Below are 22,583 nucleotides of genomic sequence, written 5' to 3' on the forward strand. Positions count from 1 at the left end.
GCTGGTGCTGTCCTGGCAGGGCTTGGACTGGATGAGCTCTTCAGGTCACTTCCAACCCATTACGGGTCCCCATTACCACCCCAGTGCCCCCTGTTGCCCCCCACTATCTCCCGTTGCTGTATGTCATGTCCCCACTAGCTGCTGTTCCACTCATTGCCCCCAGTCCTGGTGTCCCATTATGTCCCCGGTGCCTCCATTACCCCCTGCTGACACCCCAGTATCCCCATCACCCCCAGTGTCCCCAGTCCCCTCTAATCCAGGCTCCCCATAGTCCCCATCACCCCCAGTGTCCCCAGTCCCCTCTGTCCCAGGCTCCCCCCCAGCCCCCATCACCCCCAGTGTCCCCAGGCTCCCCATTGCCCCCCATCACCCCCAGTGTCCCCAGTCCCCTCTATCCCAGGCTCCCCACTGGCCCCCATCACCCCCAGTGTCCCCAGTCCCCTCTATTCAAGGCTCCCCATAGTCCCCATCACCCCCAGTGTCCCCAGTCCCCTCTGTCCCAGGCTCCCCATAGCCCCCATCACCCCCAGTGTCCCCCGTCCCCTCTGTCCCAGGCTCCCCCCAGCCCCCGCAGTGTCCCCAGGCTCCCCCAGCCCCCGCAGTGTCCCCAGGCTCCCCCCAGCCCCCATGCCCCGCAGTGTCCCCAGGCTCCCCCAGCCCCCATCCCCCGCAGTGTCCCCAGGCTCCCCCCAGCCCCCATGCCCCGCAGTGTCCCCATCCCCCGCAGTGTCCCCAGGCTCCCCCAGCCCCCGCAGTGTCCCCAGGCTCCCCCCAGCCCCCATGCCCCGCAGTGTCCCCAGCCCCCGCAGTGTCCGCAGGCTCCCCCAGCCCCCGTTGCCGCTCTGTCCCGCTGTTGGCGCCCTCTGGCGGTGCCAGGCTCCGCCGCCGGCAGGCTGAAGCTCTGCGCATGCGCAGCGGCCGGCAGGGGGCGGTGCCGCGCTGGGGCGGGGGCGGGGCTGCGCATGCGCCGTGTGGCGGCCGGGCCGGCGGGAGCTGGGCCCCTGCGCCGCCTGCGCCCCTCGCCCCGGCCCGCAGCCGCCGGTGAGTGAGCGACCGAGCGGGGGTGGAGGGCAGGCAGAGCCGTGGGGCGGGGTGGGATCGGCCCAAGGGAACTGTGCGCCCCTCTGCCTGGCGAGATCGCCGGGGTCGCTGCCGGCAGCTGTGCGGGCAGTGCTGGAGCCCTGGGCCGTGGGCAGCTCTGAGGTGAATCTGGGCCGGCAGTGTCCGTGCCACAGCCCACAGGCAGGCTCGGGCTCGCTGTGCTCGGGGCGGCAGCTCTCAGGTAATTTGGGGTACGGGAGGAAGCCCTGAGGGAGTTTCGGGTGCGGAGCGAGCTGTGGGGGCAGCCCTGGGGCGGATTTGGTTCCCGGAGTGTCTGTGGGGGTACCTGAGGTAAATCTGGTGCTGGGCATATCCGTGTCGCAAGCCTGAGGTGATTTGGAGGAGTCTATGGAGCGGCGCTGAGGTGATTCTGAGCCACAGGGGACTCCGTGTGGCAGCCCTGAGGTAAATTTGGGTCTTGGAGGGGTCTCTGGGGGCAACCTTGAGGTAGTTTTGGGCTACCGAGTAGCAACTCTGTGGCAGATTTGGAACCGGGAGTATCTACAGAGCAACAACTGAGGTAATTTTACATCTGGAAGGATCTGTGAGGCAACCCTGAGGTAAATTTGGGTCCGGTGGTGGGATCTGTGGGTAAACCTTGAGGTAATTCAGGGTCTGGGGTTGTATGTGGGGCAACCATGAGGTGATTCTGGGTGCAGAGGGATCCTGGGGTGCTGTGACGATCCCTGCCTCGCCCAGTGACCCCCAGCCCTGGGGAGGGGATGCCTGGGGGTGACAGGAACCAGGCAGGGCTCAGCAGAAGCCAGCACCATATGGCAGCCAGGTCGTGCTGTGTTTCACAGGGATGTTTCCCAGCCTGAAGGGTAGTGAGAAGCAGCTGCCTGGAACAAAGAGAAGGCTCCTTTCTGCCTTTTGTTTCTGCCGAGGCTCTGCCTCCCAAGGCTGGATTTTAGGGTGATTAAAGCCGATATTAATGAAGCTGGAGGCTACTTCTGCTCCCTTGTGTTTCAGCCGACCTGGCAGTCAGTCCTCTGCAGGAGCACAGTTCGTGCCCCAACAGCTTTTCTCTCGGAATACCCAAACTAAACCCCCTTTTTATTCCTGGGGTGTGTTGTTTTTAAACCGTTCTTCTCAGTTGTTTGTGCCCTGTGCAGTGGGTGCAGAGCAGCAGCAATGCTGACATGTCAGGGCTTGTGACAGCAGCCAGCTCCAGAGCAGGTAGCTCCAGCCTCGGAGCAGTTGGAATGCTGCTGGAAAAAGCTTCCCTGAGCTTTATTAGCTGCTGATTTCTTATTTGGTCTGCTTCTGTGGCACTTTAAAAGCAAAGGAGTTAGCAGGATGGAGCTTTTCTCTGGTTGCTTGTTTCCTGGTGGGAAGCAAAGGTTGGTCAGGAAGTCTGCTGAGAATCTCCAGGGTGTCGATTGAGGTTGTGCTCCTAACCGAGCGGTGCTGTAATGCCTGCTCTGCTCCTGGTGTTTTCTCTTTCCACAGGCTCCATCCATTTCCCATCTCTCCAGGATGAGAGAGGTTTGGGGTCGGCTTTTCCCCTCTCCCTGTAGTTGATAGTTTGGGAAGCAGAGGTGATGCTGGAGTCAAGATGGCAGACAGCGTGAAAACCTTCCTTCACGACCTCGTCAGGGTGAGTCCTCGTGGCCTAGCTCCTCCTTAGCTTCCTGCTTGGGTCCTGGAGATAAAGCAGGACAAGGGGCCCCGAGGGTGTTTTGTGAAGCCGAGGTAGTTGTAGGTCAGTTCTTGGTCACATCTGATGTGGCTGTGTGGGGTGTGTTGCTCCCTGAGTGTTTTGTGGGACAGTTTCACCCCTCCCCGAGCTGATTGTTGTGTCTGTCACAGAGGGCTCAGCATTGCTCTGCCATTTCAGGCACCCCTTTGGCATCAAAATTTCTCCATGAGGACAGGCTGGGAGAGTTGGGGCTGCTCAGCCTGGAGAAGGGAATGCTGCAAGGAGACCTTAGAGCAATCTTCCAGTCCCTGAAGGGGCTTACAGGAGAGCTGGGGAGGGACTTTGGACAAGGCCTGGGAGTGACAGGATGAGAGACAATGACTCTGAGCTGGGAGAGGGGAAATTGAGACTGGAGATGAGGAAGAAATTGTTTAGAGTGAGGGTGGGGAGAGACAGGCACAGGTTGTCCAGGGAGGTTGTGGATCACAGAATGTGATCCTGTGATCCACAACTTCCCTGGAGGTGTTCAAGGCCAGGTTGGACGAGGCTTTGAGCAACCTGGGCTGGTTGCTAGGGAGGTGTCCCTGCCCTTGGCAGGGGTTTGGAATTGATCTTTAAAGCCCCTCTCAACCCAAACCATCTTGTGGCCCTGTGATAATTGCTCCTGTTTGGTCTAGAGCTGCACACACTGGAGCACCATGTGGTCACCAGGGTGGTGACACCATCCTGGCTCACACCTGGACACTTGGCTTGGTGTCCCCTGGTCACCATTTTGAAGTGAAATTGTGACAGTCGTGGTTGGATATCATCTAGAGCTGCAAACAGCTGTTTGTGGAGTACTTTTACTAGAGGCTTTTAAACTGAGGAGTAAGGAAGAGGCTTCCAGGCACCTCCGTCCAAGGCTGTGGTTGGTGTCAGGACGTTTCTGGGCCACAGCTGAGATACTTCGTAGAATTCCACGTTGTTGGCCGTGACGCCGCTGGCAGGGCACGGAGCAAGGGCTTCCTGCCAGGCAGGAAGAAGGCTGAGAGAGGCTCTCTGGTTCTTGCCAGGGATATAAATAATGGAGATTAGGAGTCACACTTCTACAGCCAGCATGTCCCCATGTTCCTCAAGGTGCAGGAAGGTCTCTGCTCATCTAGGGCAGTGGGCCGTGGGAAATAGGCAGTGCAGCTGCTCCGAGCTGGGTTCTGGCATCACTGACTTGCTAGGGGAGGGTATTGGTGGCCTGGGCTGACCACATCCTCCTCTCCCTACATGATGGCTTCTCCTGGTTTGCACAGGGAATCAAGGACTCCATCTGGGGCATCTGCACCATCTCCAAGCTGGACGCCCGGATCCAGCAGAAGAGGGAAGAGCAGAGGCGGAGGAGAGCGAACAGTGCACTGGCCCAGCGGAGGTTTCACATGGAGGAGAAGAAGCAAGAGAAGTGAGTGTCTTGCCCCTCCCCAGAGGTGCCTGCAGCTTCCTTTGAGGAACAGTTTGTCTTTGGGGGGGACCAAATGTTTGTATTTTGGTGTTTTTCCTTGGATCTCCCTTTGGGAGCAGAAAACTGGGAAAGTCCCACACTGCTGCATGTCCATGATAGGCTACCAAAAGAGAAAAGCCAAAGCTCCCCTGAGCTGATAGAGCTTCTTCCAAGATCAAAAAGTACTGAAAACCTCCTGAATTTATTGGGGTGGGAGTTTGAGGAGGATACAGCCCAAGACCTCCAATAAATACCTAAAAGTTGGGATGAAAATTTGCTTTTCCTCTGTTTCCATGCAACTATGAGCAGTTAAAGGTTCAGAGTCTCCCTGGTGTAGAACCAGCTGGAGGCTTGCACTGACTGGAACCTACTGCCAGCCTGGGAGGTGTTGCTTCTGGCATTTCTGTGCTTGGTCACTGGTGAGCTGCAACATTCCCAAAGTGTGGAACAGAGGCAGTTGGCACTCATTAGGGGCTGTTTGTCCAGGACCCTAACGTGTGTCTCCCCCTCTCCTGCGGCAGCGAACCGCGGATCGTGAGCCGGATCTTTCAGTGCTGTGCCTGGAATGGAGGCGTCTTCTGGGTGAGTGCCTGCTCTGCTTCTGCCCTCAACCCAGGAAAGCCAACTCCTGCCAGCAGGACTGGGTGGCAAGCACTGAATTCCCAGTCCCTGGGCTCTACTGGAACCCAGTATGGGAGCAGACTCACTGCTTTTGTGATGGCTTCTTGTGAGGGAACCTCATGAAGTTCAAGCAGGGCAAGTGCAGGTCCTGCCCCTGGGGAGGGCAGCTGAGCTGAGGGGGCCCTGCTGGGAAGCAGTTCCAAGGAGGAACTGGCAGTGCTGGTGTCATGAGTTCATCATGAGCCAGCACTGCTTCCTAGTGGCCATGAAGGCTCCAGTGGTGTCCTGGGGAATATGAAGAAGAGTGTGGGCAGCAGCAGGTCAATGGAGGTTCTTCTACTCCACTCTGCTCTGGTGAGGCCACATATGAAGTCCTAGGTCCAGCTGTGTGCTCCCCAGTTGCAGAGCCAGGGAAGTGGTGCAGAGAGTGCAGTGGGGGCTGGGAAGCTGCTGAGGGGCCTGGAGCAGCTTCCCAGCTGCTGAGGAGCAAAGGCTGAGAGCCCTGGGGCTGAGAGGCTGCAGGAGAGCAGCCCCAGAGGGCATCTGCTGAGTGCTCAGCAAGAGCTGAAGGAGCTGTGGGGGGCAGGAGCCTGGGGCCAGCCTCTTGCCAGTGGTGCCCAGTGGCAGGGCAAGGGGCAGAGAGTGGCAGGCAGGAGGCTGCCTGTGGAGAGGAGGAGAAAGTTGTTTGTTGTGAGGGTGCTGGAGGCCTGGAGCAGGCTGCCCAGAGAGGCTGTGGAGTGTCCTTGTGTGGAGAGCTTCCAACCCCCCTGGCACTATGCTGCTGGGCAAGCTGCTGGGGGTGCCCTGCTGGAGGGGCTTGGGCTGGATGATCCCCAGAAGTCCCTTCCCACCCCACCATGCTGGGATTCTGTCACCTGTCCAAGGCCCGTGCTGAGTTTCTGGGTCTCACAGGGAAGGGTTCAAGCTCTAGAGAGAATCCAAACCCCTCTGGATATTGCAGCACAGCAGGAAGTGCTTGAGTGTAGGTTTGGGCTTTAGAGATTCCTGCCTCAGTGTTTGTGAAGGAACCTCAGGAAGTTTAACCCTGGAACTGCCTTCTGCTGGGTGGTTCCAGGAGACCCGAAGCCAAGCACCCAAATCTCCCCAGCCCCTCGTTGTTGTTTTCCCCTCAGCTTAGTCTCTTCCTGTTCTACCGAGTGTTTATCCCAGTCCTCCAGTCGGTCACGGCACAGATCATCGGTGAGTACCTCCTGCTGGCATCTCCCAGGGTGCTGCAGAGCCCTTGGGGTGGGAATGTTCTTTGGAAGACCAAAGGTTGGTGTTTGAGGTGTCTCCTCATCAGAACTCCCCATGGTGTGGAGAAGCCACATTGGGAAGTGAAATGAGGAGGTTCCTCCACCACTTCCTGATGCATTTCTCCCTGTCCACCATCCTAGGTGACCCTTCCCTGCATGGTGATGTCTGGTCCTGGCTGGAGTTCATCCTCACCTCCATCTTCAGTGCCCTCTGGGTCCTTCCCCTCTTTGTGCTCAGCAAGGTTGTCAACGCCATCTGGTTTCAGGTAGGAAGGGGATTTTTCTCTTCCCCTTCCTCTTTGGAATTTCCTTTCCCTCAATTCCCTGTTTCTCTGGGATTTCATTTCCTTCAGGGCCCATTTTCTCTGTGAGATTTTGCTGTCTTTGGAATTTCATTTCCCTCAAGCCCCTTTTCCTCTTTGGCACTTCATTTCACCAAACTTCTGTTTCTCTCAGATTTCCTTTTCCTTCTTTGTCATTTCCTCAAACCCCTTTTCCTCTTTGGAACTCCTTCTTGCTCTTTGGAATTTCAGCTCCCTCTAGCTCTTATTTCTCCTTAGTTTCTTTTTTTCTTTGGAATTTCCTTTCTCTGGAGCTCTTTCTCCTCGGATTTTCTGCCCTCTCAAGCCCCACTTCTCTTTTCCTCTTTGGAATTCTTTTTTCTCAAGCTCCTGTTCCTCTTTAGATTTTCAGCCCACTCAAGCCCTCATTTCTCCTCATTTCCTTTCCCTCAAGAGTCTCTTTAGCATTTTCCTCGAGCCCATTTCCCTCTCTGGAGGGAGTTCCCTTTCCCTCAAGCCCTTCCCATCTCGCCCCAGGACATTGCGGACCTGGCGTTCGAGGTGTCGGGCAGGAAGCCTCATCCCTTCCCCAGCGTCAGCAAGATCATCGCGGACATGCTCTTCAACCTGCTGCTGCAGGCGCTCTTCCTCATCCAGGTGAGCTCCCACCCCTGCCGGCCCCGGGCCGCGGTGCCGCCTTCTCGATCCCAGCGCCTCTCCCTGCTTGGTCTCCGCAGGGAATGATAGTCAGCCTCTTCCCCATCGACCTGGTGGGGCAGCTGGTCAGCCTGCTGCACATGTCGCTGCTCTACTCCCTCTACTGCTTTGAGTACCGCTGGTTCAACAAAGGTGAGCCGGGGGCGCCGCGCAGGGACTGGGGACAGGCTGCTGCGCTCCCTGCGCTCCTTCCCAACGGATTTCCCCCCCAGGAATCGAGATGCACCAGCGGCTCTCCAACATCGAGAGGAACTGGCCCTACTACTTCGGCTTCGGCCTGCCGCTGGCCTTCCTCACCGCCATGCAGTCCTCCTACATCATCAGGTGAGGCCACGGCGAGCCTGAGCTCGGCCTGATCCTGCCGGCACCCAGGGTGGGCTCAGTGCCCTTCCCTGGGCTGCAGTTGGGCTCAGCTGAGCTCATTTTCGTTGGGTTTGGGTTGGTTTGTTTATTTATGGTATTGTGTGCCCCTTCCCAGCAGAGCCCTTCCTTGGCTCTCTCTGGGTTAGTTTGGCTTGGTTTATTCATTAATGGTGTTTTGTGCCCCTCCTTGGCTCTCTCCTTGGCGCTCTCTGTGCCCCTCCTTGGCTGTCTTTGGCTCTCTCTGTGCCCCTCCTTGGCTCTCTCTGGGTTAGTTTGGCTTGGTTTATTTATCAATGGTGTTTCATGCCCCTCCTTGGCTGTCTTTGGTTCTCTCTGTGCCCCTCCTTGGCTCTCTCTGGATTAGTTTGGCTTGGTTTATTTATCAATGGTGTTTCATGCCCCTCCTTGGCTCTCTCTGTGCCCCTCCTTGGCTCTCTCTGGGTTAGTTTGGCTTGGTTTATTTATCAATGGTGTTTCATGCCCCTCCTTGGCTCTCTCTGCGCCCCTCCTTGGCTCTCTCTGCGCCCCTCCTTGGCTCTCTCTGCGCCCCTCCTTGGCTCTCTTTGGGTTAGTTTGGGTTGGTTTATTTATTAATGGTGTTTTGTGCCCCTCCTTGGCTCTCTTTATGCCTCTCCTTGGCTCTCTCTTTGGCTCTCTCTTGGATAGTTTGGGTTAGTTTATTTATTAATGGTGTTTTGTGCCCCTCCTTGGCTCTCTCTGGGTTCGTTTGGGTTGGTGGCATTTTGTGCCCCTCCTTGGCTCTCCCTTTGTCCCTCTTGGGCAGAGCCCCTCCTTGCCTCTCTCTGTGCCCTTCTTTTGCTCTACTATTTTGTTATCTTCTGTCATCCCACTGTTATTTTTATGGTGCTGTTTTGTTTCCTGTTATTTCAATGAGATTTTCATGGTGTGACTTCTGTTATTTTCATTTCTTTTACATTCTTCAGGTTGTTGTTTTGTCATTTTAATTTCTCTCAATCTGAGAGGACTATTTTGTTACTTTCCTTTGGTTTATTTTCAGTCTGTTTTTTTTTCAGTTGTAAGTTGGTTACATTTGGCTGTTTGAAATGAATTTAATCATTTCAATTAGTTTTAAATAGGTTATTGATGCTGATTTAAATAGTTAGGCTATTTTATGGGCTTTTGTTAATGATACTTTATGAGGTTAATTTTGTTTTATGGGGGTTTGTGTTGCTGTAATTGCTTCAATTTATTTTATGGGGTTTTATGTTATTTGGTGAATTTCTGCTGGGCTTTGGTTAACTTCTGCTTGTTTATTTTGCTATTTTTCTTAATTAATGTTAGTACCTTATAAATTTCATGCTTTGTTCTTTTACTTTGTAATGCATTTTACAGTTTTGGTGCCTTTAATTTCTTGATTTATGGTGACTCTTTGAATTCATCTGAATTTCCTTTGGGGCTTTAAGTTGCTTGGTGTTACTGGTTGCACAGATTTTTGTTTCATTGTGAATTCAGTTTATTTTATGCTATTCTACCTTTGTAATTTGTTATTTTATGAGGTTTTCTGTTGCTTTATCTTGCAACTGAATTATTTTAATCTTCTTTGTTATTTTGTTCTTTTCTTTTATGTTCTCATGTTCTGTTATCTTATTTCCTGGGTTTTTTTTCTGCACTTTCATGTTTCTTAACGTTCCTGCATTACATTTTATGGTGTTTTATGGCATTTTCAGCTCTTTTCAGCTGTTCTGTTATATTCCCCCTCCAGCGGTTGTCTCTTTTCCATCCTTTTCCCTCTCTTCATCATCAGCGCCAACGAAGCGAGGACCCCCAGCAAGACCTAGTGAGTATCCACCCAGCCCCTCACTTCTTCCCCTAATACTCATCCCCCCACCCTGTTACCCTACAAGGGTGTTTCCCGGCAGCGGGAGCTGATCCCTCTCTTTCCTTCCAGCCACTTCCAGCTCCGGCTCTTCTCCCTGGTGGTTTTCCTCAGCAACCGTCTCTTCCACAAGACCGTTTACCTGCAGTCTGCCCTCGGCGGCTCTTCCTCCGCCTCCTCCCCTCCGGCCGAGCGCCTTCTCTCCCCCCAGCCCTCCCCTGCCAAGCACACGGCGGCTGCTCCGGGGCACTGAGTGCCTACGCAGCCACGGGGAGAGGCGACACCCGCCCGGGCGTCGACGTCATTTCTGTCTCTTTCCACCCTCCCGCGGTGGAGATTTTGGGGGGAAACCCGGTGTTTTTGTCACCCCTCTGCCCATCCCCAAGAGCCGGCTGCCCCTTTTCTAGCGGACTCTTTTCTATGACGCCTGCCCCGTGCCATCTCCCCCCTACCCCTCCCTCCGTGCATGTACCCTAGGGCCGATGGCGTAACCGGTGACGCCCCCGGTGACGTCCCCACACGGACGCCCCTTGGATTTTTGGGCCGGTTTATCAACTTTTCTCGAGTATTTTCACACGGAAGCATTAAACGGAGAGATCACGGTTCGCAGCTGTCCTGCGCCTGTCTGTGAGCCGGGCCGCTGGGGGCCACTCGGTGCTTTTATGACGACAAAACACCGCCAGTGTCCCGCTGGGCGGGGGGCTCGGGGGTGCCCCAATCCTGCCCAGGCCGCTGCCGGCCCGGGGCGGTGCTCACGTGGCGCCACCCACGTGGCGGGGCCGGTCCTGCTTCCGCATCCGCTCACGTGACCCGAGCGCCCCCAAGCCCGGCCGGACACGTCATGGCTCGCTCGCGGCCGGCCCCGCCTCTCCCGCTCTCCGCCAATGAGGAGGCGCCGTGCGCACTGCGTCCCGCCCAGCGATCGGCTGAGCTCTCGGCGCAGCAGCCAATGAGCGGCGCCGCACCTGGAGTGGCGTCCGCGGGAGCCAATGGGGATCGGGTGGGTGGGAGCACGGCGGCGGGCGGGGCGGATGGCCGCGGCGGCGGGGCCCGGAGCGGCGCCCGGGTGAGGGCCGCGACCCGCGGGGGGCACTGGGCTGGGTGGGCGCTGTCGGTGCCGAGCGGGGCCGCGGTCTGAGAAGGGGGTTCCTGTGGCGCCCTCAGGCCTGTGGGGTGAGGGGGTGATGGGTGCCCAGGCCTGCGGGTGGGGACCTGTGGGGTGAGAGCTTTGGGCTCCGCCGTCCTGCGAGGGCCGGAGGGGACTGTTCGACTGCGGAGTGGCCCTGCGGAGCGGGGGTCCGGGGAGCTGCCGAGCGCCCGGAGCTGGGGGGTTGGGAGGTGCCAAGGCCAGGGGGGTGGCTGCCTGTTGGCGTTATGGAGTGCCCGGGCCTGTGGGGTGAGGGAGCTGTGGGTCATTGGGTGCCCACCCTGGAGGGGTGAGGGAGCTGTGGGTTATTGGGTGCCCACCCTGGAGGGGTGAGGGAGCTGTGGGTTATTGGGTGCCCACCCTGGAGGGGTGAGGGAGCTGTGGGTTACTGGGTGCCCACACTGGAGGGGTGAGGGAGCTGTGGGTTACTGGGTGCCCACCCTGGAGGGGTGAGGGAGCTGTGGGTTACTGGGTGCCCACCCTGGAGGGGTGAGGGAGCTGTGGGTTACTGGGTGCCCACACTGGCGGGGTGAGGGAGCTGTGGGTTACTGGGTGCACACACTGGAGGGGTGAGGGAGCTGTGGGTTACTGGGTGCACACACTGGAGGGGTGAGGGAGCTGTAGGGTGCCCAGGTCTGCAGGATCCTGGAGCTGGGCTGCCCGCTGCACTGGGCTGCCAGGGCTTGTGAGTGAGGCACTGCTGCTTTCAGGGGCTGGTGGAGCCTGGGGGATGTGGACCTGTGGGGTGCCATGGGCTTGGGAGTGCCCAGAGCTAAGGGGCAGGGATGAGAGTCTGGAGCAGTGGGAGTGGGAGGCAGCACAGGGAGGGCCTGTGGGGGGCACAGAGCAGCTCAGATGGGCTGGTGGTGAGAGTGAGGCCATGGACCACAGCCCGAGCACAGCTCTTCCTCACCCCCAGCACCTGTGAACTGGGGGGGAGCTGTGGCGTCATTGGGTGTCCCCAGCACCCCAGGAGGTGCCTGCCAGAGCTGCCCAAGTGGGGATGCTGGTGGCAGTTCTGTCCCCAGGGGAGCCAGGAGCGAGTTGCAGCCCAGGGTCGTTGCTGCGCCGCCTGGTGCCGCACAGCGAATCAGACTCGCTTGGGTCACAGAAAGGCTCTCTCCGGGCCTGGCCTGGAGGTTCTCTCTAAATCAGCCTGGCCAGCTCTGCCCTCCCCCGTGCTGCAGCTCAGAGGTGTGAGCTGAGGGTTCAGCCACCTCTTGTGGGTCTGGGCCTGTGGGGAGCAGTGCAGCAATCAGGGCGTTTGCAGGAGTAGGAAGACTTTATCCCATTCCGTGGTGCCCAGCACGGGGATTTGGCTGCCTCTGCATGCAGGGAGGTGCAGTTAAGGAGCCAAGGTGCAAGCAGAGCTGACTTGCTGCTGGCCCCCGTTAGCAAACCAGCCTCAGCAGAAGCATTTCCAGCAGTTAGGGAGCAGGGAGCCATCCACACCTGCTGTGTGAGAGAGCAGTGCCAGTCCTTGGGATTGGCATGGGGTCTGTTTTTCTGCATCACTTAGGAGGTTTTGCTGGAAGCTGCTGTTTGAGTTTTGGCTTGCAGAGGAACAGAGGCACCTACAGCCCTGCAGACGTTGTGGTCTCTGTGAAAGAAAAACCTCAGCTGAGACCTGAGGCAACTGCTCAGGTGAGGGTGGGAGGGAAGGGAGGCAGGGGGTGGGGCTGTAGAGGAAGGGGGCACCTAGGCTCTGATGTGGGGGTGCTGGGAGCTGGCTCTCTCCCTGAGCATCCTCCCCGTTGGCCTGCAGGGGTTCCCAGGGGCTCAGGCTGCCCTCGGCTGTGAAGATGACCAAGCTGGGCTTTCTGCGCCTCTCCTACGAGAAGCAGGACACACTGCTCAAGCTCCTCATCCTCTCCATGGCAGCTGTGCTCTGTAAGTCCACATCCTGCTGGGGCAGCCCTGGGCACAGCTGCTCGTGCCCCCAGAGGGGCACCTCAGGAGGGAGCCACTCTGCTCTTTCCCCTTTTCCCTTGGGAAGCTCCTGGCTGGGTTAGGTGGAGGCTCTCAACCCTTCTCTGCCCTTCCCTTTGAAACCTCCCTTCTCTTACCTTCCCAGTGAGCAGTAGAAACCAGCAGCAGTTTTCAGTGCCTCAGAGCAGCTGGCAGAGCTCAGCTGAGCTCCAGCTGTGCAGGTGCTGTGCTCACTCTGCCTTTCCCCCTGCTCCAGCGTTCTCCACCAGGCTCTTCTCCGTCCTGAGGTTCGAAAGCGTCATCCACGAGTTCGATCCGTAAGTGCCTCGGGCTGCTGCCCCTGCTCAGCACCGGGGGGGGTTGCAGGCAGTTCTTCTTCTTCCAGACCCCAAATCCAATTCCCAGCTCCCAGGACTGGTCCTGCAGCCTGGATCTGAGCAATCCCCTGGCAGTTGCCCTTTGCTGGGACATGTGGTACAGGAGAGAGTGCTCCTAGTCCTGCTTGTGCCCACGTTCCAGGCTCAAGGGACAGCTTCACCTTTGCAGTCCTGCTTTTGAGCTCCCCAGGAGGAGAAATGAGCCTCTGCAGCACTCCACGGGAGCTGCTTTGGTTCCCCAAGGGCTGTGGAGGGGATTGCTGTGAGCTGGGGAGATGCTTACTGCTGGTTGCTGTCGCAGGTACTTCAACTACCGCACCACTCGCTTCCTGGCCGAGGAGGGCTTCTACAAGTTCCACAACTGGTTTGATGACCGAGCCTGGTACCCCCTGGGCAGGATCATCGGTGGCACCATCTATCCAGGTAGGCCGGAGGGCTCCTGCTGAGCCAGAATGTCCCTCGTGGAAGGGACAGCCAGGAGAGGGGTGGACCTGGGAGCAGAGCAGAGCTGTGAGTGCCAGCTGGGAGAGAGGAGATGTCCTTGAAGTGTCCTGGGCTGCAGCTCCTTCCCAGTAAGGCTTGTGGCTGCTAATGGGTGGTGAGGCACTGGAGCAGATTGCCCAGGGAGGCTGTGGATGCCTCCTTACTGGAGGAGTCCAAGGCCAGGCTGGATGAGGCCTTGAGCGACCTGTGCGGGTGGGAGGTGTCCCTGCCCATGGCTGGAGGTTGGAACTGGATGAGCTTGGAGCTCCCTTCCAACCCAGCCTGTTCTGTGAGTGTGGAGGGCAGGCTGAAGGCTGGGAGCAGACCAGGAGCCCCCCAGTGAGAGGTGTGTGTGCTCTGCAGGGCTGATGATCACCTCTGCAGCCATCTACCATGTGCTGCACTTCTTCCACGTCACCATCGACATCCGCAACGTCTGCGTCTTCCTGGCGCCGCTCTTCTCCTCCTTCACCACCATCGTCACCTACCACCTCACCAAGGAGCTGAAGGCAAGGCCCGCGGCGCGGGGGCAGGGCAGGGCTGGGCTCCCTCCCCTGCGGGCTGCCCACATGCCCACCCTGTTGTGTGCTGCAGGACGCGGGGGCAGGGCTGCTGGCCGCTGCCATGATCGCCGTGGTGCCAGGCTACATCTCACGCTCCGTCGCTGGCTCCTACGACAACGAAGGTGAGCCTGGGGCAGGGCAGCCTCTGCCGGCCGCTGGGCAGGGGCAGGTTGCTCTTCACACCGGGGGGGTGGAAGCCTTGGCACAAGTTGCCCACAGAGGTGGCAGATGCTGTGTTCCAGGCCAGGTTGGGCAACCTGCTGTAGGTGCAGATGTCCCTGCTCACTCTGTGGCCTTGGAAGGTCCTACCCAAAACAGCCTGGAGAAGAGGAGGCTCCAGGGGACCTCAGAGCTGCCTTCAGTAGTTGTAGGAAGGCTGTAGAGAGACTTTTCTGAGGGTGTCTGAGCCAGGCCAAGGGGGAATGCTTTGGAGCTGAGGCAGAGCAGAGTTGGACTGGAGCTGAGGAAGAAGTTCCTCAGAATGAGGGTGCTGAGAGCCTGGCACAGGCTGCCCAGGGAGGCTGTGGATGCCTTCTGCCCAGGGGTGTTCAAGGCCAGGCTGGATGAGACCTTGAGCAGATGTCCCTGCCCGTGGCAGGGGGTTGGAGCAGATGAGCTCTAAGGTTCCTTCCAACCTCAGCCATGCCATGAGTATGATTTTAAGACTGTTGGGTGCTGGGAAATGATGGCAGAGGCACTGCAGGGGCTACAGAGGACCCACCCTCACCCAGAGGAGCCTTCTGCTTGCAAACCCAACTGCTTGGAGGTTGCTCTCAGCTCTGTGGCTGGGAGCAGGAAGGTTCCCAGCCCTCAGTGTCCTTGTTTCCAAATCACAGAGGGCTTTGCCACCTCCACAGACTCTGATTGGTATCAGAGCTGCTGCAGCTCTCCCCCACACTTTTATCTCCACCCTGGGACTGGCAAGGGCAGGAGGCTGCCCTCCAGCATTCTCCTTCAGAAGCCCCTGGCACAGGGCTTGGCTCAGTGCCCTCTGCACTGGATAAAGAGGTGGCTGCTGGCTGGGCCCAGAGTGCTGGGCAATGGCTAAACCCAGCTGGGGCAGGCACCAGTGGTGTCCCCAGGGCTCAGTGCTGGGCCCTGTGCTCTTGAATGTCTTTATCCAGGATCTGGCATTGAGGCTTCCTGAGTGAGTCTGCAGATGGCACCAAGCTGGGTGGCTGTGCCCATCTGCTGGAGGGTAGGGAAGCTCTGCAGTGGGGTCTGGGCAGGTGAGGGCCAAGGCTCATTGGGTGAAGTGCAACAAAGCCAAGGGCCAAGACCTGCCCCTGGGTCACAGCAGCCCCTGGGGAGCTGTGAAAGTTGTGCACAGCAGAGGTGTGGCTGCAGGGAGCCACCTGAGCTGTCAGCTAAGCAGGACAACACTGAGGGGTTTCCATCCCACAGTGGCTTCAATCTTTGGTCCAGCCTCTGGTGCAGCCACAGCAGCCTTCCTGCAGGCGTGCTGGAGGCAGCTCTTGTGCAGCACAGAGGTGATCTTAGCTGAGGCCTGGGGCCTGGCTTTGAGCTCTCTGTCTCCTCCCACCCAGGCATTGCCATATTCTGCATGCTCCTGACCTACTACATGTGGATCAAAGCTGTCAAAACTGGCTCCATCTACTGGGCTGCCATGTGTGCCCTTGCCTACTTCTACATGGTGAGTGCTGCTGCTGGGCTGTGAGCAGCACAGCTCTGCTGAGACCTTCCCCTGCCCTGCTCTCCTGGGGAGTGGAACCTCACAAAGGGCTTGGTGTGGACAGGGAGCAGGGGTCTGCTTTAGTGGGGCCTTGTGTTCTGCTGGCACCCAGTGAGCCCTGGGCAGGATGCAGAGCTGGGGCAGAGCAACCTGAGGGAGGCCAAGCAGGGCAAGGGCAGGTCCTGGCCCTGGGCAGGAACAACCTCCTGCAGCAGCACAGCTGAGGGGGAGCTGCTGGGAAGCAGCTGCAAGGAGCAGGAGCTGGCAGTGCTGGGGGGCACAAGTGGGCAGGAGGCAGCAGTGTGGGCTGGGGGCCAAGGAGGGCAAAGGTGTGGTGGGGGGCATGGAGCAGAGTGTGGGCAGCAGGGCAAGGGAGGTTGTGCTGCCCTGTGCTGTGCCCTGCTGAGGCCACGTGTGCAGTGCTGGGCCCAGCTGTGTGGTGCCCAGGGGCAGAGGCAGGGCAGTGGTGCAGAGAGTGCAGTGGGGGCTGGGAAGCTGCTGAGGGGCCTGGAGCAGCTGTGTGAGGAGCAAAGGCTGAGAGCCCTGGGGCTGAGAGGCTGCAGGAGAGCAGCCCCAGAGGGCATCTGCTGAGTGCTCAGCAGCAAGAGCTGAAGGAGCTGTGGGGGGCAGGAGCCTGGGGCCAGGCTCTTGGCAGTGGTGGGCAGTGGCAGGCCAAGGGGCAAGGGGCAGAGAGTGGCAGGCAGGAGGCTGCCTGTGGAGAGGAGGAGAAAGTTGTTTGTGGTGAGGGTGCTGGAGCCTGGAGCAGGCTGCCCAGAGAGGCTGTGGAGTGTCCTTGTGTGGAGAGCTTCCAACCCCCCTGGCACTGTGCTGCTGGGCAGGCTGCTGGGGGTGCCCTGCTGGAGGCGCTTGGGCTGGAGGATCCCCAGGGATCTCCTCCCACCTACCCATGGTCTCAGGAGAACCAAAGCTGCTACATGTGCCCTGTGCAGCCCTGGCACTCATGGGTCTTGTCTCTTCTCTCCTGGCAGGTCTCCTCCTGGGGGGGTTATGTCTTTCTGATCAACCTCATCCCCCTGCACGTCCTGGTGCTGATGCTCACAGGACGCTTCTCACACCGCATCTACGTAGCCTACTGCACTGTCTACTGCCTGGGCACCATCCTCTCCATGCAGATCTCCTTCGTTGGCTTCCAGGTGGGCACCAGAAGGATTTGCAGCCTTGGGGGGGTTGCTGTGTGGGCATAGCAGCACAGCAGCCAGTTGGCACCTGGCTTCTCTTCTTGCCTTCACCGCTGCCATTGTAAGTGGGTGGTGGCTCTTGGTGTAGCTCTGGTTTCTTGCCAGTTCTGGCTTTTGGAGGTGCTGGATGAGTTTGAAAGCTGCTGATCACCTTCACCACTCTCAGGCCCAAGGCAGCTCTTGCTCTCCTCCATCTTTGCTCTCCCCTGCTTGCAGCCTGTCCTCTCCTCAGAGCACATGGCTGCCCTGGGAGTCTTTGGCCTGTGTCAGATCCATGCCTTCGTTGACTACCTCCGGAGCAAGCTGAACCCCCAGCAGTTCGAGGTCCTCTTCAGGAGTGTCATCTCCCTGGTGGGCTTCCTCCTCCTCAGCATTGGGGCTGTGCTGATGCTCACAGGTAGGCCAGGGTGGTGGTGAGGAGGAGCATTTTTCACTTTGCCTTGTGTTGCTTCAAGGAGCTCCTTATTGTCCAGCCAGGGTCTTGCCTGTGCTGTGAACGAGAAAGTACTGATCCAGCAGCTCTAAGGGATGGGCTTGGGGTGAGGGGACTGGAATCTGTTCCCTCCTGGGAGCAGCAAGCTCCTTGTGGCTGCACCTCAATTCCTGGGTTCAGTTTTGGGCCACTCACTGCCAGAAGAACATTGAGGAGCCTGGAGCACATCCAGAGAAGGGTAGCAAAGCTCGAGAAGAGGGCTGGGGAAGAGCAGCTGAGGGAGCTGGAGGTGTTCAGCCTGGAGGAGTGGAGGTTGAGAGAGAACCTCCCTGCAAGGAGGCTGGAGCCAGGTAGGGGTTGGGCCCTTGTCCTGCTACTTGTTCCTTGGGAGAAGAGGAAGTAGCCTCAAGTTGCCCAGGGGAGGTTCAGGTTGGCCATGAGGAACAATTTCTGCTCCCAAAGGGTTGTCCAGGCCTGGCTCAGGCTGCCTAAGGCAGTGGTGGAGTCCCCCTCCCTGGAGAGGTTTCAAAGCCCTGGAGAGGTGGTGCTGAGGGACCTGGTTTGGTGCTGCCCTGGCACTGCTGGGGTCATGGTTGGAGTCCCTGATCTTAAAGGTCTACAAACCTGAGGGAAGGTCACCTGCTGGGCTGCTGAGCTGGGGCTGCAGAAGCCACGAGTTGCTGGGTGGCAGCCAGGAGATGTGAGACCCTCTGACCCCTCTGGGTGCTCTCTGGTGGCCCCTGACGTGGGTGCTTTCCCTGCTGCTTCCCAGGGAAGATCTCCCCGTGGACAGGACGCTTCTACTCCCTGCTGGATCCTTCCTACGCCAAGAACAACATCCCCATCATCGCCTCCGTCTCCGAGCACCAGCCCACCACCTGGTCCTCCTACTACTTTGACCTCCAGCTTCTCGTTTTCATGTTCCCAGGTGAGCTCAGACCCGAGGTCACCAGCCCCCCCCAATCCCACACCAGAGCTGCACCTGCCTCCAGCAGCTGGCTTGAGCTGGAGGAGAAGGCTGCTGAGGTGCCCCTGACCTGCTCCTCTCTGCTCTCCTCAGTGGGTCTCTACTACTGCTTCAGCAACCTGTCGGACGCTCGCATCTTCATCATCATGTACGGGGTCACCAGCATGTACTTCTCTGCTGTCATGGTGAGGGCCACCAGCAGGTTCTCCTCCTGAACTCCTTCCTGATTGTTCTTCAGCACTGAGGTGGTTGAACCATCCATGAGGCTTCTCTCCCTGACTTCCAGCTGGCTCCTCAATGGGCTGGGGCAGTGTGGCACTGCAGAACTCCTTGGCTTTGGTGTCCCTCACTCCCTTCTGGCCTCCACTGGGTCCCTCCCTGGTCTCCCATAGCTCCAAACAAGCTCTCCATAACCCATCCTCCACCAGCTGCTGCTCAGCTCCTTTCCACTCTTGCTGCACCACCCCAAGCCCTAAATGGGTGTTGCTGTCTGGTGTGGAGGCATCAACTGACCCTTGGCATTGCCCAGGGGTGTTAAATCACAAGATCCTTCCTGCCCCTTGGCCCAGCTTTGTGTTCTTCAAGAACTTCCTCAGGGGAGATTCCAGTGGGCATCCAGAAGCTTTTCCCTGTGAGAGCAGTGAGGAGTTGGAGTCATCTCCTGAGAGCAGCAGTGGATTGCCCTCCCCTGGGCTCAGGGTGCTGAGCCAGCTCACCGCAGCTCCACCATCGCCTAGAAGGGTTGGACCAGATGACCCTTGGGGGCTGTTCCAGCCTGGCACTCTGTGGATGCTGGCAGGTCCCAGGCTGCACCCACCAAAGGCCCGCAGGCGTGGGGTTATCTGGAGGTTGGATGTGAGGAGCCAAGCTGGGGCTGGGACCTGCTTGCCCCTTGCCTGGGGTCCTGCGCGGGTCTGCGCTGAGCTGGCTGCCGCCCGCAGGTGCGGCTGATGCTGGTGCTGGCCCCGGTGATGTGCATCCTGTCGGGCATCGGCGTCTCGCAGGTGCTCTCCACCTACATGAAGAACCTGGACATCAGCCGGCCCGACAAGAAGAGCAAGAAGCAGCAGGACTCCACCTACCCCATCAAGAACGAAGTGGGTGGTGGGCAGCTGGGCAAGGAGGGGGCATCCTGCCCCGCTGGGGAGGGGGCTGCAGGCTGCCATCTCTGCCCTCCGGCGCTGACCTTCGTTTGTTCCCCCAGGTTGCCAGTGGCATGATCCTGGTCATGGCTTTCTTCCTGATCACCTACACCTTCCATTCCACCTGGGTGACCAGCGAGGCCTACTCGTCCCCCTCCATCGTCCTGTCTGCCCGCGGGGGTGACGGCAGCAGGATCATCTTTGATGACTTCAGGGAAGCTTACTACTGGCTGCGGCACAACACGCCCGAGGTGCCCGGGGTCGGCAGGGCGGGGGGCACCCGGCACTGCCCACTGGGGGGCTGATGGAGTGTCTGGTGTCTGGGTGCAGGATGCCAAGGTGATGTCCTGGTGGGACTATGGGTACCAGATAACGGCCATGGCCAACCGGACCATCCTGGTGGACAACAACACCTGGAACAACACCCACATCTCCCGCGTCGGGCAGGTAGGTCCCTCCCTCGCCCACCGCCCTGCCCGGCCCTGCCGGGGCACCGAGTGGTCTGCCTGATGCTGTCTTCTCCAGGCCATGGCATCAACAGAGGAGAAAGCCTATGAGATCATGAGGGAGCTGGATGTCAGCTATGTGCTGGTGATCTTTGGAGGCCTCACTGGGTACTCCTCTGATGGTAAGAGCTTGCTCCAAGGTGGGTACAGCTGTCCGTGGTGGGGTGGTGGTGCTGGCACCTCCAGAACAGCTCTTGGAGGAGCAAATCCACCTTCAGCTAAGGTGGTGAAGTGGACATGGTGCCGGAGCACCTCTGGAAGCTGCACAGACCTTTTCTGGTCCTCCCCAGCTCAGCTCCTCAGTCTTGAACCCTCAACTCCTTGTGCTTGAGTCTTAGCTCAATTCCTCATTGTTGGGACCCTAACTCAATTCCTTGCCCAACCTCTTTCTCTTGCTGCCTGAAATCAAATCCTTGCTCTTGGTGCTCAACTCAGCCTCTTGCTCTTTGCCTTCCAACACAACTCAGCTTTTTGCTGCCGGCCTCCAACTGAACTCAACCTATTGCCCTTGACCACTCGGTTCAGTCCCTGTTCTTCATCCCCCAGCTCAGCTCCTTGCTCCATGCCCCCCAGGTCAACCTCTTGCTCTTTGGCCCTCAGCTCAACCCAACCTAACCCCTTGCTCTTGGCCCCCGTATCATCCTCTTGCTCTTTGCCTTCTTGTTCTTGGCCCCACAACTGGTCTCAGTCTGTTTTGGCCCCCGGCTCAGCACCTCGCTCCTGGCCCCCTGCTCCCAGCTCCTCTCCTCACTTCCCCCCTCCCCCCCCCCAGCTCCTTTCCTCTCCTCCCTCCCAGCCCACCCCCAGCTCATCTTCTGGCTCCCGGCCCCAGCTCCTCTCTTTGCTCCTGGCCCCCACTCCCCGCCCCAGCTCCAATCCTCGCTCCTGGTACCCCCCCCAGCTCCTCTCCTCACTCCCGGCTCCCCCCCCAGCTTGATTCCTCACTCCCGCCCCCCTTCCCCCAGCTCCTCTCCTCACTCCCGCCCCCCTTCCCCCCAGCTCCTCTCCTCGCTCCTGCTCCCGCCCCCAGCTCCTCTCCTCCCGGCCACAGCTCTTTGCTCTCCCCCTCGCAGACATCAACAAGTTCCTGTGGATGGTTCGCATCGGGGGCAGCACGGACACAGGACGCCACATCAAGGAGCACGACTACTACACCCCCACGGGGGAGTTCCGCGTGGACCGCGAGGGCTCCCCCGTGCTCCTCAACTGCCTCATGTACAAGATGTGCTACTACCGCTTCGGCCAGGTCTACACCGAGGCCAGTGAGTCCCAGAGCCCTTCTCTGGGCTGCAGCGATGCTGGTCTGAGGTCTCCTCCTTTGTTTCCCTGTGCTCAGCACTGCTCAGGCCACCCCTGCAGTGCTGTGTCCAGCTCTGGGTCCCTCAGTCTAAGAAAGATACTGAGGTGCTGGAAGGTGTTGAGAGAAGGGCAGCAAGGCTGGGGAGGGGCCTGGAGCACAGCCCTGTGAGGAGAGGCTGAGGGAGCTGGGGGGGTGCAGCCTGCAGCAGAGGAGGCTCAGGGCAGAGCTCATTGCTGTCTGCAGCTGCCTGCAGGGAGGCTGTAGCCAGGTGGGGTTGGGCTCTGCTGCCAGGCAGCTATGGACAGAACAAGGAGACACAGCCTCAAGCTGTGCCAGGGCAGGGTCAGGCTGGATGTTAGGAGGAAGTTATTCACAGCAAGAGGCATTGGCATTGGAATGGATTGCCTGGGGAGGTGGTGCAGTCCCCTTCCCTGGAGGCTGCAGGAGGCACTTGGTGCCAGGGTTTCGTTGATCGGAAGGTGTTAGGTGCTAGGTTGGGCTCGCTCTCGGAGGTCTTTTCCAGCCTGCTTCACTCTGATTCTGTCTCCACTCCCTTCTGTGCTCTGCCCCCGCCTAGAGCGGCCGCCGGGGTACGACCGGGTGCGGAACGCCGAGATCGGCAACAAGGACTTCGAGCTGGACGTGCTGGAGGAGGCCTACACCACAGAGCACTGGCTGGTGCGGATATACAAGGTAGGGCCCAGAGCCCCCCGCGACCCTCCTGCCGGGGGGGCGAGCCTCCAGCGCCCCCTGACTGCCTGCTCTGCGCTCCCCGCAGGTGAAGGACCTGGACAACCGCGGCCTGTCGAGGACGTAGAGGCGGCGCCGCTCGCACTGACCTGCCTTTGCCTGTGAAGCAGAAATGGGGGAGGGCCTGGGGGGCTTTTTTGGGGGGAGAATGTTGGGATTTTGTTTGTTTTGTACCGTTTCTAAGTGCAGGCAGCAGGGGACAGACCCTGCCCGGCCCTGCCCACCAGGGAGTGATTTTTATACTCGCACAGCGTCGCCAAATCACAATCAAGGGGGGGGAGGTTGTGATCGAGGGGGGTGACAACAATGGCAATTACAGAAAAAGAGCCCCTCTGGGGGGGCCTTGCCCAAGGCTGTGGCATTTTGCTGCTTTTGGGGGGACCCCAAGCATGGCTTGGTCATGCTTGGCAGGGCAGAGGGCAAGCAGGAGTCTGGGGGTGTGCGGGAGGTGGGAGAGGACCTAGGAGAGTGGGGAGGGGACACTCGGGTCTGGGCAGGGGGAGGCCCATAGGTACACCCAGGGCTTTGGGGAGGAGGCAGCCAGGGGTCTGGGGAGGGGGGCACCCATGAGGAGGACACCTAGGGGCTTGGAGGAAGAGCCTCCAGGATTTTGGGGAGGGGGACACTTGGAGGATCCCCCTCAGGGCTTTGGAGCAGGGGGATCCAGGAGGCTGGGGAGAGGAACACCCATAAGGGGACACCCTGGAGTCTGGGGGAGCAGACACCCCTGGGGCCAGCCAAGGGGTGTGGGGAGGGGGATGGACCCCTCTGGGAGCACGCAGGAGGTTGGGGAGCACAGCCCAAAGAG

General features: G+C 59.1%; 2 protein-coding genes across 3 annotated transcripts; both read left to right on the top strand.

The window, feature by feature from the left end:
• Window positions 1–952: 952 nt before the first annotated feature.
• On the top strand, window positions 953–9,641 carry EI24 (EI24 autophagy associated transmembrane protein). 2 transcript variants are annotated; one of them, XM_064173119.1, is made up of 11 exons: window positions 953–1,041; window positions 2,554–2,701; window positions 4,027–4,172; window positions 4,733–4,793; window positions 5,966–6,032; window positions 6,230–6,354; window positions 6,907–7,026; window positions 7,107–7,218; window positions 7,299–7,410; window positions 9,173–9,247; window positions 9,359–9,641. In XM_064173119.1, the coding sequence occupies exons 2-11, from the start codon at window positions 2,660–2,662 to the stop codon at window positions 9,537–9,539; spliced, it is 1,041 nt and encodes a 346-aa protein (XP_064029189.1). In that variant the 5' UTR covers window positions 953–1,041; window positions 2,554–2,659; the 3' UTR covers window positions 9,540–9,641. The 2 variants fall into 2 exon arrangements, with proteins under 2 accessions (XP_064029189.1, XP_064029190.1); XM_064173120.1 differs by lacking the exons at window positions 953–1,041; window positions 2,554–2,701 and having other exon boundaries at window positions 4,080–4,172; window positions 5,941–6,032.
• Window positions 9,642–10,294: 653 nt separating this feature from the next.
• STT3A (STT3 oligosaccharyltransferase complex catalytic subunit A) lies at window positions 10,295–22,127 on the top strand. The gene is made up of 19 exons (XM_064173108.1): window positions 10,295–10,352; window positions 11,953–12,077; window positions 12,199–12,323; window positions 12,619–12,679; window positions 13,041–13,162; window positions 13,586–13,731; window positions 13,817–13,907; window positions 15,333–15,439; window positions 16,468–16,632; window positions 16,894–17,074; window positions 17,883–18,038; window positions 18,171–18,262; window positions 19,019–19,174; window positions 19,282–19,470; window positions 19,550–19,666; window positions 19,745–19,847; window positions 20,799–20,987; window positions 21,603–21,718; window positions 21,804–22,127. The coding sequence occupies exons 3-19, from the start codon at window positions 12,236–12,238 to the stop codon at window positions 21,840–21,842; spliced, it is 2,118 nt and encodes a 705-aa protein (XP_064029178.1). The 5' UTR covers window positions 10,295–10,352; window positions 11,953–12,077; window positions 12,199–12,235; the 3' UTR covers window positions 21,843–22,127.
• Window positions 22,128–22,583: the final 456 nt, after the last annotated feature.

This window comes from Pogoniulus pusillus, chromosome 38, assembly GCF_015220805.1.
Source record: "Pogoniulus pusillus isolate bPogPus1 chromosome 38, bPogPus1.pri, whole genome shotgun sequence".
Taxonomy (NCBI): Eukaryota; Metazoa; Chordata; class Aves; order Piciformes; family Lybiidae; genus Pogoniulus; species Pogoniulus pusillus.